General features: G+C 37.6%; 1 protein-coding gene across 1 annotated transcript in view; it reads right to left on the bottom strand.

The window, feature by feature from the left end:
• The window catches only part of spen (spen family transcriptional repressor split ends), a 575,365-nt gene that overhangs the window by 107,107 nt on the left and 451,583 nt on the right, over positions 1–16,675 (bottom strand). Inside the window, exons 13-14 of the mRNA XM_090382996.1 lie at positions 4,946–6,455; positions 58–4,873 (exon numbers count right to left, since the gene is read on the bottom strand). Coding sequence (XP_090239122.1) covers positions 58–4,873; positions 4,946–6,455 — 6,326 coding nt within the window. The remainder of the gene's footprint in view (positions 1–57; positions 4,874–4,945; positions 6,456–16,675) is intronic.

The following is a 16,675-nucleotide window of genomic DNA, read 5'->3' on the forward strand; positions in this document are numbered from 1 at the left end:
GTGGAGGAGGAGGAGGTGGTGGTGGTGGAGGTGGTGGAGGAGGAGGAGGAGGAGGAGGAGGTGGTGGTGGTGGTGGAGGTGGTGGTGGAAGAGGTGGTGGTGGTTCTGGATGATCAACAGTAGTAAAATCATCTTGTATTGAAGCCTTGGTATCCTCATTCTCTTCCAAAGGAAGTTCTGGTGCATTTTCATCAATCTGAAGTGAATTTTGACTTTCATCAGGCAATAAATAATTAATAGTGTCTTCTGGGTGATGATCAATGAGGGGATCAAGATAGTCTGTTTCTTTTGTGAGATCGGGTGCTGTTATTTCTTCTCCATTCATTTCCTGAAGTAATGCAGAAACAGCTAAATCATCTTCAATCTTCCTTTGACTATCCATATCATATGCTCCTTCTTTATCTTCCAGCTTAAAGTTATCTGCATCATCTTGGTCAGCAAGAAATTGCTGTGGCTCAGGATGAGAAGGGTCAACACTTGAACCAGCATCTAAATCAAGACCAACATAAATATTTTCTTCTTTTATATTAAGTGTTGCTACCTCATCCTCACACTGTTTATTTTCAATATCACAAATGTCACTTCCCTGATGAACTGAATCATCAAATGTTTTGTCTTCCTTCAGATGCCAAGGTTCTCTTGCAGTAGAAAACAGCTCTTCTTCTAGCCTTCTTGTTTCTTTTGCTGCTTCTTCTTCAAATCTTCGTTCCTGTGGCTTTTCCTCACGCTTACTTGGTCCTTCATCACCAAATGTACTTGTTTCTTCAGAGGTAGCCATGAGTTCTTGTTTAAGTCTCCTTGCTGCTTCAGCAATTTCTTCATCTAGTCTCTTTTCTGAAAATCGACTGTCTTCATCTCTTAAGGGTAAACTGCCAAACAAATGTTGTGATGGTTCAAGTAACTGTTTCACATGTGATGACTCTTCTATGGATATTCCTTCTATGCCATCTTCATCTTTGGATTTTCTTCGCTTTTCTTTTGAAGATTGTTTTTTGCTTTTCTTTTTTTTCTTTTCTTCCTTAAGTTGCTTTTCTTCAGAATTTGTAATTTCAGATCTATCACTGTTCTTTTCACATTCATTTTTATCACAAGCATCAGACTGAAAAGAGTTTTCTTCCAAAGACTGATCATTTTCCTTTAGAAAAGAATCAAATGGAGAAATGCAGTTATCCGACTTCACCAAATTTTCACAAGGATTTGGGGCTGGATTACTATTATCCCCCATATTAGTTTCTTCACACAGTTTTTCTAAGAAAGATGGAAGACTTGAATCAGGATCAGGCTCCGACTGTGTTACATCAGAATGATCTTTAGGGGGGGAGAGGTTTATATGGCTACATGCTGAAGTATTCAATGTACATGCATCTAAATCAGAATCTGTTTTCGATTCTAGATGTTGCCAAAGTTCTCCATTTAGATTTATATTATGTGAACATCTATTATCAAATTCAAGATCAGAAAAATCTGACTTAAAGTCATTATCAGACAGTACACCAGCTTGAAGACAAGGGGGTGATAATGGTTTATCTGTTGGAGGACTCTCAGGTTTAGGTAAAAGAGGTGCAGGTGAGAGATCTTTCATTTCTAATTCTTCTTCGATTCTTTTGGATACATCTGCTGTTAATTTATCTGATAATTTCTTATCTTTACCTCTTGATGCTTTTTTAGACTTCTTCTTTTTCTTTGTTGCCTGTTTATGCTTCCCATCATTTCCCCCCTGGACTACATCTGATTTAGACTCATCTCCTTTTTCTTTATTTTTACTGGGTGGCAATTTTTCCTTTGTGTTTTCATATTGTGTAACCATAGGATCCTCTTGAAGCAACAGCAAAGAATCTTGCTTATCACTGATATCTTTTTGTAACTTGCGTTTTGAAGGTTTAGATTCCTCTTTGCGATTTCTGTTTGATTCTATGTCTGAAAGTTCTGGATCTGATTTGATTTCACATATTTTTTCCTTTTTAATTTTTTTTTTCTTATGCTCTTTTTCTTTATTTGATAATTTGACAGATAGTTCAATATCAGAACTATCATCATCTGATTTTGATGATATTTTCTGTTTTGTGGATTTTTCTTGATGACGCAGTTGGGACTTTTTCTTGCCTGTAGAGAAGTTAGAAAATTCTTCTGATCCTGAACTTGCAGTATCAAGCATCTCACCCTTTCTTCCTTTATTTCTTCCAAATGGCGCATTACCAAATGGTCTTAATGATGGTAATTCATCGATTTCAGAATCAGAACCTAAATCAGAACTCACATCTCCTTTTAGATCTTTTTTACTACTTCTGAAAGAAGAGCTAGGAATGTCATCATCTGATGAACTCTCTATTAAAGGTTTTCTTTTCTTTATCTGTTTCCCCTTTGAACATTTTGGACGGGTATCTGATTCACTGGAGCGGCGACTGGCTGAATCTGACTCTTTATCACTGTCTTGGTCTATTGACTTTGATTTTTCCTCCCGTTTAGCACGGCTCTGCTTTAGCTGGTTAAATTTTTGTCGCACAGACTCCAAGTCTTTCGCTTGATCTTTCAAGCTCTGATTTTGACTAGATCGAGCTTTAACTTTATCATACATGGAAAAATAAACTGGTTCTTCTTCAACAAAATTACAGAAAATTTCTGCCTTGCTGTTTTTTGCAGCTTTAGATGTTGATTCCTGTTTTGTTTTTTCATTTCCAGAAGACCTTCGTTCATTTTTTGGTTTATCATTTTTAATTATGGTATGATCTTTCTTGCTTTTAGCAGAATTAGACTGTCCATTTTTATTGTCTTTATCTTGTTTTCCATCTTTGGATCTAATTTTCATATCGCTTTTACAAATATCTTTACCTTCTTTTGTCCTCTTTTTTTCATTTTCTTTATGTTTAATGCTTTCAGATTTTATCTTGTCTTTATCTCCAGATTTGTTTTCAACACCTTTAGAATCATACTCTTCTCTCTCAGAAGATGCACACTGATTAATAGATTTGGAACAGATAAGCTTTAATTTTTCAGCTTTCAGCTGTTTTTCCTTTTTTTCTGTTTTTTTATTTACACACAACACTGGAGATGAAGACCTTTCTCTTGTTCTCTCATTGCTTTTATTAAGAACAATACTTGTCTTTTGTCTTTTAAGTTCAGGTTCTATGGCCCTATTCTCTGATCTTAATTCATTTCGCCAATTATTATCCTGGCTTTCTCTGCTGGAGTCCGCAGACTTGGATGATTTGCCAGAATCAGATTCACTACTATCAATAGATGACATTCTACGCTTCACCGCCCCTGTTGATGTAATGACACTCACTGAATCTATCAAATTTGGAAGAACTGTACCCTGAGTTATTTCACTCTTCAAAATATCCTTTGAATCATTTTTTGATGTAGATAACAAAGATGGCTCTTTTTTAACTGGAGAATCTTTTTGAAAGAGATTTTCTTTTTTAATGTTTATTTCCTTAGAAAATGAATCGCGTCTGGAAATTTGGTCCTTGGAAGGTGCTCCAGTACAGGAATCCTTTTTTTGTGGAATGTCTTTAGGATTAGATAATGAGATTTCTTTTTTTAAGTTTTGTTCCTTTTCTTTTGGTTCCTTCTTTATATTCTGAAACAAATTTGAGTCAGTGATGTTTAATATTGCTTCTTTTTTAACTGCAGAGATCAGACTGGTACTAGAAAGTACTGGGCCAGAAAAGAGATGGGAAAAGGAGCATGACGATTTTGAAGACAGTGCTGCCACAGGATTACAAGTCATATCTTTTCGTACAGCTTGTGATTTAATTGTATCTAAAAATTTTGAACACACTGTGGGTGATGCCTGTACAGTCTTCTGTGTAGTCTCACTAATATCTACAGATGTTTTTAAAGAATTTGGTGATTGGATTGGTAAAATAGAAGCTGTTGTAGTAAGTGCATATGAAACAATGTGCTGAGGAGAAGTCTGGGATACATGGAGAGGCAGAATGCTTGTTACTGGTGATTGCAATGTCGTAATAGACACTTGTGTTGCAGCACTAGATATGCAGAGAGAATGAGAAGTAGCAGGTGGGGAAAGAGTAGGAGCTACTGAACTAACCAATGTTACAGTGGAGTATTTCACTGATGGAGAAAAGGACTGTAAAGTACTAGTTATTGGAGTAGAAAATTCTTTAGCAGCTGCTTTTGTGCGAAATAAGGGCTTTGTCTTTGGTGAAGTGTCCAGTTTAATTTCTTTTGGTTCATACTTTTCATTGATATGCTCTAATCGTTTAGAATCCTGATCAAAAATTGTTGATTTAGCAAGAAGGGATTTCATTATTTCTGAGGGTTCAGTTCGAAATTCAGATGATAAAAAATTAAACCTCGGTCGTTTTCTAATATATTTTTGGTAATCAGTGGAGGGGGAAGGAGAAGTTTCTCCAGAGAGAGAATTGCTCAATGATCTCGCTGATCCCGACCATGCATTGAATTTTTCATCTAAAGCACGGATACGTTCTTCAATAGATGGACGGTTTGGTGAAGACACAGGAGAGCATTCAGAATCAGAGGAACTAATTGGATCTTTGGACTTCGAACAGTGTGTTGGGGACTGAAGGTAAGCTATTATATCTGAATGCATTTCTGGCTGGTGCTTTGAATCACAAACAAGAGGAGACTGAGTGAATGATGGCACATCAGTAGTAGTTGATAATTTTTCATCTACATTTCCTAAATGGGGTTTTTCAATTTTAATTTCTAGTGGAATTTGACTAGCTGATGGACTTTTACCAATAATTAAAGTTGCTGGAGAATGCCCAGCTCTTGGACTTGAAGTGTTTCCTTTTGGTGAAGCCAATGGATTTGGAGAGGTTTTAGGCGACCTTAGTGATGCTGCAAATTTTGGCAAGGGAAGAGATAGAGGACTCATTTCTCTATCCCTCTTTATTTCGTGGCATGAATATGATTCAGATAATGAACGTGGTGGTAAAATTTGTCTGACAGTATCAATTACTGAAGGAGGTATAGACTTAGGAGATTTTAAATTACCCAAATTATCACTAGAAGAAGAGACTTCATCCACACAGTGATCATCTTCTTTACTTTTGAGGTGCACAACACTAGAAGAATCAGTTATTGCTATTTCCCCTTCACTAACACTACTACCACTACACGGAGGACACTGCTTTCTCCACACATCAGAACATCTCAAATGTGAGAGATTTATTTCAGCCAAATCTGACATTACAGGATTACTCTCCTCATGACACAATTCGATTTTCTCTAGAGAAAGTCTTCTTAATCTTTGAGATGTATGAGTAATGGAAGAAGAAGAAGAAGAAACAATCTGCTGTTCTGTTGATTTTCTAGGATCTAAATATTTTCTCAATACTACACCAGTTTCGAGGGATTTTTGTAAAGAACACATATCACTAACTTCAGCTGTCAGGACTTCAGATTTCGTTTTTGAAAAATGCAAACAATGATCTTTCACACCACCTTTTACAGTCATTATAGCAGAATCTTCTTTTGTGCCATTTTTTGAAGAATCCCCAGAACATAAAGAAAGTTCAGAGTTAAGCATTCGTAATTTTTTTCTAGATGGTCTTTCACCATCAGTAGAACCCTCTGTATCACTAGAACTTACACCTTCTCTCAGCTGTTCAAGAAGATGTAATAAATGAACTTGTCTCTTTTGAAGATATTTTAAGTCGGTGTTGGCACTTTCATTAACATGTGGCTTTTCACTACAGTCATCCAAAAGCTCACCACTTTCGGTATCACTTTTACCCTCCTCATTTAGTCCACCTTCTCCTAACTCTAACAGAGTGTTCTGTTTGCTTTTTATACATGCACGATTTATTACTAGACTTTTAAGTTTTAAATGAGATCTTTCAGCATCTTTGTTTGAAGTCCCCAAAGATGCATCTCTGTTAACATTTACGCCTCCTATAGAAATTAAGAAGCGTTTCTTCCGTTCTAGTTGTGTAACAGACTCACTCAACTGTGTTAAATCTTCTAAGGAAACACCCTCTTGCAATTTTAGTCTAAAACACTCAAGTTCACTTTTAGGCTGATTTTTTTCTAAACACTCACTAGAAATTTCTAATTTTGGGCACACTGAAGAAAGTATACCAGTGGAGCAGTCTTTAACCTCAATTTTCCCTTCTAATATATGTTTATGCCTTTGAGAATCTCTCTGTTCTCCACAGGTATCACTTATATCAACATCCATCAACTCCCTTACAGGACTATTAATTTGTGAAGAATTATGACTATTGGGACTCTTTCCATGATGCCTTTCTTTCTGGGCCTTCTTTTCTTTCAGTGGTGGACTGATACTTCTACTGTGGTGGCAGGAATTTGATGGAGACTGACTGTGGTGACTTTCTTGATCACTAATGCTGTTTCTGTGCTTGTTTCTTCTACGACTTTGGCGTTCACTAGTTTCCACATACTTTGTTCTATCTCCTTTATTTTCATATGGTATGACTTCTTCAGCACTATCCTCACGTGCATTATATCTGAAAAATGAAAAGCACACCATTACACAAAAATTTAATATAACTTAAGTAATGAAAGCAAATAAATTTTAATCACAAGCTTTTATCAAACTTTAAGAAACTTTAAGAAAACAGTTCTGATTATCCACACTGTATACGATCAGATAACATGCTCTGTTCATCTATACTATAAATTATCAGAGTAAATCTGCGACTGTATGGAACTAAGTGTAGAGGAATGCAAAGTAATCACTTCAAATGTGAGAACTGAAGGGCATTATTACTTATCACACAGATCAACTAAACTCACAAAGAAAAACTCTGTTTTTCTTTGTGAGTTTGGTTTATTATGATTTATTAAATTCAGAGGTTTAAAAACATAAGCACCAGAAAATAATTTAGATTTAAATTATAACCAAGTGTTATTATCTCTTTTTTCAAGATCTTCATCTGTAGTAGAAAAGAACAAGGAAAAAAATAATAAAATATAATAAAAAATAAAAATCAATAAATTAAAAAAAATTTATGCACATGCTGTTTTGTTTCTTATATGCTGTTTGTTTCTTATATGCTGTTCAACCGTGATACTGGTAACCTAGGGTATATTTGTTCTGATCAGATGCTCCAGAGTGCAGGATCCAATTTGCTGAATGCCTGTTTAGTGTTGGACCTAAGGAGCAGTACTGGGAGAAGTAACCAATATAATTTTTAATAGAATAGCATCAGCAAGAAGGTGAATCTGTTATTCGTTAAAAATCTTGAAGACACTATTGTGACTAGTTTCAGAATTATTGGGTTCTATCACCACACAAGTAATCTCAATTAGTGACTGTGTTCAGCAGTGCATAAATGTATCAAATCTAAATGAGCAGCCAAACCATGTGTGGAAAGAAACTTCTGAATGAAAATGTAACATTTGTTATAAAAATGATATAATTAGTGGCGGCTCATGACTCTGATGTATGGGGGTGCTGCTTCTTAAAGTTACATTAAATTGCCTTGGTTATAAGACATGTAGACATATAGTAATAATAATAAGCAAGTTAAAAATACTACAAAACATTAACTGGGCACTTACCATTAACAGACTTGGGTAATCTTGGAATTTTATTTAAAAATAAAACACTACGCAGTTCTTTTGGCTTGTTTTGTCACCTCTAAGAAATGCATATTGGCAATCCACTGACCAGGCATTGACTAAACCACTGGGAGCAAAATGTGGAACTGTCTGACAAACAGTTCTGCCTATGATTAAACTTTAAAGTTGAAAATGATTTCATGTTCTTATTCATTTATTATTGAAATGATCATTGGAATAGTTGTTCTCCCATGAACAAACAGCCTTAGGCTATGGTTGGGCCTGGATGGTCTGGGCTCTGCTTAATACTTTTATTAAATAAAGCAATTAATTTTTTTTATTTATTTATTTACTTTATTTTTTTGATTATTGGAAATAGAGGGTGAGCATACTATATGCGGAACCTGTTGATAAAAATATTCACTGAGTTGCATTGTTCTTCCCAAAATTTCATATAACTCCGTTGACTTTCTAATATATTTAGATTGGAAAGCTGAAGGTGCTGCAGTCCTGCAGTGCCTACCAATGAGCTGCCACTGGATATAATGCCTATTACTGGATATAATGCATTTCAGTAAAGCTAAGATACTATTTCAATAACATACACGTATAAGTTATAAATCCAGTTTAATGTAAGAATACAAATATATACTAACAGTAGCTTTCGAGACACGTGTCTCTTCATCAACTGACATTTAAATACAAAAATATACAATGGATAAGTGCAATGAGCTGAGTGAGGCACGTTAATCATGCATCATTGTTGTTGCACGGATGTGCGCTGCTTTCTACTCCACTGATCATCTAGCAATAAAACTGTTGTCTCTAGGATGGGGTGCAGACGTATGCCTTTTTGGCGATTTAATGCCTTTGGATTGTTTACTATGTTGAGTGACTCTAGCCATAGGCGGTGGCAAAAGTGTCGTGAGTGGTCTACTATTTCCTAGTCGCGTTTGGGGTCAAGATTGTGGTTGGTGGCCCAAAAATGTTCCATGACCGCGGACTGGTCAGTTTCGGCAAGCCGGATTGCTCTGTCGTGTTCCGTAAGGCGATCTTGGAGACGCCTTGATGTTTCTCCTATGTAGCAACTGTTGCAGTCTCTAGAGGTGATGCGATATACTACATTGCTGCGTAAGACAGGTGTGACAGGGGTCTTCACGCTGGTGACAAGTGAACGTAGGTTCCTGCAGGGTAATTGCACACATTTCATGTTGTAATTTCTAAGGACCTTCGAGATCTGTCCCGACAGGCCTGGATAATAGGGAATGTAGGCGGAAGATATACCGACTTGGTTCGGTGGTCTTGGGTTGGATGTGAGTTCTTCTGCCTGTAATAGGCATCTGCTTAGCACATGGGATGGGTAACCACATTTGGTTAGGTCCGCCTTCAATGGGAGATCTCGTTACGCCTAATTGTATCAGAGCTGGAATGGCTCCAAGCCCTGGAGAATAGGGTGCGGGCAGTGCTATTGAGATGGCTTGGTGCGTGGCCGGATCTGTAATTAGTGAATTGACCGCACCACATAGGTTTGCGGTATACTGAAGTCTCTAGATGTGGGCCTACGCGATGCACTAGGATGTCCAGGAACGGGAGCGTACCGTTCCCCTCTGACTCTATGGTAAACTTGATGAAATTAGATAGGGAGTTGAGGTATTCCAGTAGTGCAATTTCAGAGCCACGTGGTATTACGGTAAAAATATCATCAACGTATCTACACCATGTTGTAATAGGTATAGGTGGCTTCCGGTGTATCTGCTCCTCCAGATCTTCCATGGAGATGTTGGCTATTACGGAACTGACAGGGGCACCCATAGCAGTGCCATGTACCTGCTGGTAGACTGAATCCTCAAAAGTGAAGATGCTGCTTGATAAGCATAGGTTAAGGGCGGTACAGATGTCATCAGTGGATAGTGATGGCCTTGATTGGAGGCTTAAGTCGTTCTCGAGGAGCCTTCTGGCACAGTGCACGGTCTGTTGGACGGGAATTGAAATGAATAAAGAAATCACATCAAATGATGCCATGACAGTGTTGTCAGGGATTGAAAGGTCCTTAATGAGATGGATGAATTCACTGCTATTTTTAATGGTGTGCCAGGTATTACCTATAAGAGGTGAGAGGAGGCGCGCGAACCTACGTTCACTTGTCACCAGCGTGAAGACCCCTGTCACACCTGTCTTACGCAGCAATGTAGTATATCGCATCACCTCTAGAGACTGCAACAGTTTCTACATAGGAGAAACATCAAGGTGTCTCCAAGATCGCCTTACAGAACATGACAGAGCAATCCGGCTTGCCGAAACTGACTAGTCTGCGGTCGCGGAACATTTTTGGGCCACCAACCACAATCTTGACCCCAAACGCGACTTAGAAATAGTAGACCACTCACGACACTTTCGCCACTGCCATGGCTAGAGTCACTCAACATAGTAAACAATCCAAAGGCATTAAATCACCAAAAAGGCATACGTCTACACCCCATCCTAGAGACAACAGTTTTATTGCTAGATGATCAGTGGAGTAGAAAGCAGCGCACGTCCGTGCAACAACAATGACGCATGATTAACGTGCCTCACTCAGCTCATTGCACTTATCCATTGTATATTTTTGTATTTAAATGTCAGTTGATGAAGAGACACACGTCTCGAAAGCTACTGTTAGTATATATTTGTATTCTTACATTAAACTGGATTTATAACTTATACGTGTATGTTATTATAAACCATGGACCCCAGTACACCATGCCCATTCGTTACTATACTATTTCAACACGGGTACTGAAATATGAAATAGTTCACGCAAACCATTTCATTACCTGCACTGAAATAGCAATTTCCATATTCTGCTTCACTGCTGAAATATATATCTGAAGGTTATGCCTTTGACATTTCCAACTCTGCCATCCTTGCCACAGACCACAGCCAAGGCAGAATTAAATTCCTGAAAGCATTCCATATCCAGTCAAAACCACAGAAAAACATCAAGAGAAATAAGAACTGGATCTCCCACTTCCATTCCACAGCAGGTTAAACCAGTTCAGCAATGCTACTGATAAGATGCTGCTGAAGATGGGAAAGTACTGCCAGTATTAACCTCTCCCCACACACACACACACACAATGCCTTTGAGGGCTTGGCTGAAGTAGAGTAGCTCGCTTTTCCTTCACATATTCCAAAATCATACAAGGAACAACACCTAAACACACCAGTTTTCCTAAAAACCTAATGCCAACCAAAAGGAACACTTTCTCTTGGCCAAGCTCTCTTCTCTGTCCATAAAATGCATTACCAGATAATCAGCCACAGTCATACATTCAAATATCCAATGGCCAGCTTTCCTCTTAGCTTGCAACATTATTAACTCTGGATCCCCTGAATAGACTTCTTCTGATAAGTGACTGCACAGTAAATCATGTCATCCTTTGTTTAATCACACCTTTATTTCCAGCATTTACCAATGTTAATCTGAATTTTTTGACAATAAGCCCTTTGCACAGCATAAGATTTTCGGCAGAAGCATCAGCCCCTGCTAATGTATTCTTTAATTATTTTTAATTAATGTCCCCTGAAGAGAAGACAATACATGTAGGTTCAGTAAAAAAAAAAAAAAAACATGTTCATGCCACACAGAAAAGTGTACTTTATTAATGACTATAATACTTGATGTCCATCTCAACTTTTATCTCAAAGCAGGTTCATCGATGAAAAGTTATTTATCATAATGTTTGTGGTCTACCATAGTGTTTCAACTTTTCAGATGTAGCTCGCATTTAAGCCAAGATGGCATACTGATGAGAGGGTGAAAAAATCATGTATATATATATAAATATTTGCAGTTGGAAACAATACTGTATACGACAGAATTAGTAGTGAGTACTCCATGGACGGCTGATGTGGGCAAACTTCTATTCAGGATCTTGAGGGTGAAAATGGGAAATGAGAACAAAATGAGAACCAAATTTTTCATAAAAAATTATATTTGGGCTCACAGAAATATGGAAACAGGAAATGTGTTCTGCAGTCATCAGAAACATGAATCATGGCCTATTGATGCATCTGAGGTTAATAATCCTTCTTAAATAATCATGAAAAGTAAAACTAACAAAACAAGCTTTTCTAAGACTTTCTGGCTAAGAGTACTCATTTGTGTCTCTGACTAATCTTGCTGATCCTCTCTAGATGCTTCCTAAAATCAGGATTCCAAGACTGTATGCCATACTCAAGCTGCAACTTAACCACTGCCTTATATAACAGGCAAATCAACTCTTTGACCCTGCAAAAAAGAGAGTTAAAAATTTTCATAATTTTACATGCGCGCGCGCACGTGTGTGTGTGAGAGAGAGAGAGAGAGAGAGAGAGAGAGAGAGAGAGAGAGAGAGAGAGAGAGAGAGAGAGAGAGAGAGAGCGCGAGCAGACCTGCAATAATTTCTGAAACCAGCATCAATTTTGAATAAGGATACCATATCCACATGGAAAATAATGAATGAACAGCAAGCCAATGTCATATTCTTCTCCTACTGCAAAAAAAAAAAAAAAAAAAAAAAAACATCAACAGAAACACTAGACCTTTTGCAAAAAAAAGTCCATGGGGAATTTTCTACATCCAGATTCACATATTTAGATGGCATAAGCAGTTCAAATATGGAAGAACTATCACAGCACATGACCCTATTCTAAGGTTACTACCTACCTGCTCAGGTAGCTAACAAACTAAATGAATATTTTGCATCGACATTCACACATGAGGAGATATTCAGCGAGGGGAATGCCAGAGGTGTATTCAACTCTGGCAGTAAGCTATATAATCTTGTAATAACAGAGAGTAAAGTGGAGGAGAAATTCTTGAAGATAAACACAAAAAAGGCACCTGGGGTGGAGGGGATCTATCCAGTTATATTAAAGAAGGCAGCAAAGGAAGTAAGCAAACCCTTAGCCATAATTATGAGAGCTTCCTTGGACTCAGGGGAGGTACCCATGGACTGGAGTTGTGCAAATGTGACCCCAATTCACAAAGGAGGATCAAAGGGCGACACAAGTAATTATAGGCCTGTGAGTTTAACTTCGGTTCCAGGAAAATTAATGGAGGCACTGGTTAAAGAACCACTGCAGGATCATCTAGACAAGACTTCAGTTATAGCTCGGACACAGCATGGTTTTGTTAAGGGGAAGTCTTGCCTGACCAATCTGATTGGATACTATGATGCAGTCAAAAAAGAACTAGATGCAGGGAATAACTTTGATATTATATACTTGGATCTTAGAAAGGCTTTTGATACTGTTGCACATGGAAGACTGCTGCACAAATTGGAGCAGTGTGGCATTGGAGGCAAATTGCTGCTATGGATAAAGGGGTGGTTGAGGGGGAGAAGGCAGAGAGTGGTAATCAATGGACACTGTTCATCGTGGACTAATGTTATTAGTGGAGTCCCTCGGGGTTCAGTGTTGGGTCCATTATTGTTCTCTGTATTTATAAATAATATTGATCATAGTATATCAAGCTTAATGTCCAAGTTTTCAGACGATACAAAGATTGGCAGGGTTGTTAAGGACACTATTGACGCTATGCTGCTGCAATAGGATCTGGAAAGGTTGCAGATGGGCTGAGAGGTGGCAAATGAAGTTTAACATTGACAAATGTAAAGTACTACATATGATAAACAGCAACCCCAGAGCAGCGTACCAACTCTGTGGTACTACACTGACAGTGGTAGAGAATGAAAAGGACCTGGGGGTAATTGTGCAGGCAGATATGAAGTTCAGATATGCAGGCAGATATGCAGACGGGCTGCAAGAGTAGCTTATGGTGTCTTATCAATGGTATACAGGATTTTTTCTAGCAGGGTTAAGGATGTGATTATTCCCTTGTATAAGGCAATGGGGGTGATTATTCCCTTTCAGGCCACACCTTGAATACTGTATACAAGTCTGGAGGCCTCATTTCAAGAAGGATATACAGCTGCTGGAACGAGTACTGAGAAGGGCAACAAGATTAGTAAATGGAACAAAGGGTTGCTCTTATGAAGAAAGGCTTACATTTTGCAAATTACAGTGTCTGGAGACTAGGCACCGGCGAGGTGATCTGATAGAGGTGTATAAAGCCTTGAATAGTTTCAGCATGCTCAGTGCTGATGGGATTTTGCCTCTTGCTCAGAATAATCACCTGAGAGGGCATAAATTCAAATTGAGGAAAGACAGATGTAGAATATATGTGCGGAAATTTGCCTTTAGCTAGCGGGTAGTTGGTTGGTGGAACAGACTTCCATCCCTTGTTGTGGAATTTGATAAATAAATTTAAGGCTCAGCTGGACAGGTATTTCGAACAAACTGAGGGGGTGATGTGGAAGTGTTTTTTTTTTTTTTTTTTTTTTTTTTGCTGATGCTGCATAAGCTTGCCTTTTTGCATCATATGCCTCTACTAATGCTAATGCTAAAGACAACTGATTTCAACAACTTTAAACAACTGATGTGGTTAATGATAGAGCATCTGCTTTCATCATTGAAGATGGATGAACTAAACACATCAAGAAAATGCATACAGGACTTTGGTATTGATTATGGGCATGCTTTGTGCACTCCCATAACCAATACCCTTGTAATTGTTCGGTTTTAATTGCATCAGCACCATTGTAATATTTGTATAAGTGCATGTTCACAGGCTGATTTGCATGTTGTGCAGACTAAAAATCCTGGAAAAACTCAGGAGAGGGGGTGCCTTTCACCTAGTGTTTTAGCTGGATTGCAGGAAGCTTTATTTTAGCCAGCGAGTTATAAATTACCTGCATGCGTGGTTGAGGCTGACAGTTTGGAGAAATTCAAAGGTCAGCTGGTCAGTTACCTACGGGAGAGAGAAATGCATAGGTTGTCTCTTTTTCTTTTCTTTTATTAAATTTTTATTTTATTTTATTATTATTTTGCTCCTTTTGTTCCTTTTTCTTTTTTTTTGGCTGGTGCAGCATAAGCCTTAGGCTTCCCTGTACCATATGGCCATTACTAATACTAATACCTGAGTTCAGCTAACCATAGCCCCATTTGAACAGGACTTAAGAAATTCCTCCAGTCACAGACAGGAATTGAACCCACACCACTGTCCATGTCAGTATAGTGGTGAAACCACTATACTGACATGGACAACATTTCAAAAGAACATTTAGGAATGACATGTTTATTCATGTTGGGTTTCCCTTGATCTCTAACTCCTAAACAGAGAAAGATTAGAGATGACATCTGTGTTTACTTCAAAACACAACAAATCAGGATTCTAATTTTTAATTCACCATTACAATCCTCGATCAAAACAATCAAGTTTGCACTGGACGATCAGCACATCTCCACCTCCAAAGAGCATCCATGAAGTCTGCTGGCAAACATTTGATCAGCTTTTCAATATGAAAGATGTTATATATACTGCAGAAAACATACCAGGTTTGAATAATATTACACTGAAGTTTTAAAGAAGTTAGATCAGAAAGAAGGCCAAAAAAAGATTAGCTTTGAATATGTCTGGGTGGCTCTACATCAGTACAATGTAAAATTGTCCTGTTGCTTCCACAGTTAGTATATCTTGCCACCTTGTGATTTTCTTCTATTTCTTAAGCTTGAAGATGAGAAAAAAGGTAGCCATTTTCATCAGACATTAGGCAAATAAACTTCACTCAAGGTACCTTAAAACATCTCTGTGAAGCTTCTGTGAAGTATTTAAAACAAAACATGTAAGCAAATCTTTATCTGTTATTATAAGAGCATCCTTGGGCTCAGAGAAGGTATCTACAGATTGGATATGTGCAAATATCTCCCCTATTCACAAAAGTAACCTTTGTTAATAGGGCAGACCTTTAAGCTTGACTTCTGTTCCAGGGAAATTATAAAATCAATGGTTAAATATGCAATTGTAAGATCATCTTCACAGGAATGCTCAATGGAAATCAGCATGTGTTTAGGGGGGGGGGGAGAGATCTTAGCTGACAAAGCTAATTAGCAACTATGATGCAGTAATAAAGTAACTGGATGCAAAAAATAATTTTGACATCATAGATTTCTTTAAAGCTTTTGATACTGTTCCACACTAAAGAATGCTGTACAAATTGGAGCAGTGTGGCATTAGAGCTGGGGATAAAGGAGTGGCAAGACAGAAGATTGATTATTATTAGGCATTGCTTCTCTTAGATTAATGTTATTATTAAGCATTGCTCCTCTTAGATTAATGTTATTAGTGGCATCCCTCAAGGTTCAGTTGTTGCTGCTTAAGGGTTTTATGACACAAGGGCAACAGGGGCCATGGTGTCTTTTCTAGATTTCTTAATGTAACTCATGTTTTGTTGGATTTGTTTATCAAAGCAGATTGGTTGAATGAAATAAAATAGCTGTTCTAGATTTTCAGAGTTATCTAATATCTTTTGAAAGGTAGGTGCATTCTGATTATTACATACACTCAGAAAGCAAAGTAATTCGGAATTTCTGAACTGAGAGCACTTCTGTAAAACACATACGAAAAGACCGTGTTTTACTGAAAGTTGAACTTGTCATTGAGTACAGAGACGGGAATTTTCATTAGCTAACAGATAATAGTATGTAAGGTGTGTGGTGGTCAATTTGCAATCTAACAAGCATTACTTCTCTGCAATTGTTTCTAATTGTCCAGGAGTTCCACATTTGTGGATTAGGTTTTATTTCATGTAATTTATTGTTGGTTTGGTTTCTCCATGCCTGGGCCCTTCATCTTCACTTTCACTTGTAATAATTGGTCCAAAATTGGCATAAGGGACTACCATTGTTTTGTTTGGTAGTTGTGATGCTGACTTAGAGGCATTATCTGATTGGTCACTGCTTAGTATTTTGGAGCATCCTGGAATCCAACAAAGAGTTATTTGATTAGAAATTGACTAAATTTTGATTTCATTTGATGACATATTTCATTTACTGCAAGCTGGATAGCATATAATTCTGCAAAGCTCTTCTGCACAAGAAATAGAAATAAGCCACTAAGAGGTTTTACTGATAATGAATGTATGATTAGGAAAGCAGGTAAGTCTGGTGAAGAATAATCTTTTTTTAATTATTTTTTCTTGAGATGACTATGTTCAAGGTGTAAGTTCACAGAGTCTATAGTTGCTGAGATTAAGGGATCCATGGTTGCTCCTTTTTTCCCCTGAGTATTGAATTTATACTC

The sequence above is a fragment of the Mastigoproctus giganteus genome, chromosome 10 (assembly GCF_048544385.1).
Source record: "Mastigoproctus giganteus isolate SK-2022 chromosome 10, ASM4854438v1, whole genome shotgun sequence".
Lineage (NCBI taxonomy): Eukaryota > Metazoa > Arthropoda > Arachnida > Uropygi > Thelyphonidae > Mastigoproctus > Mastigoproctus giganteus.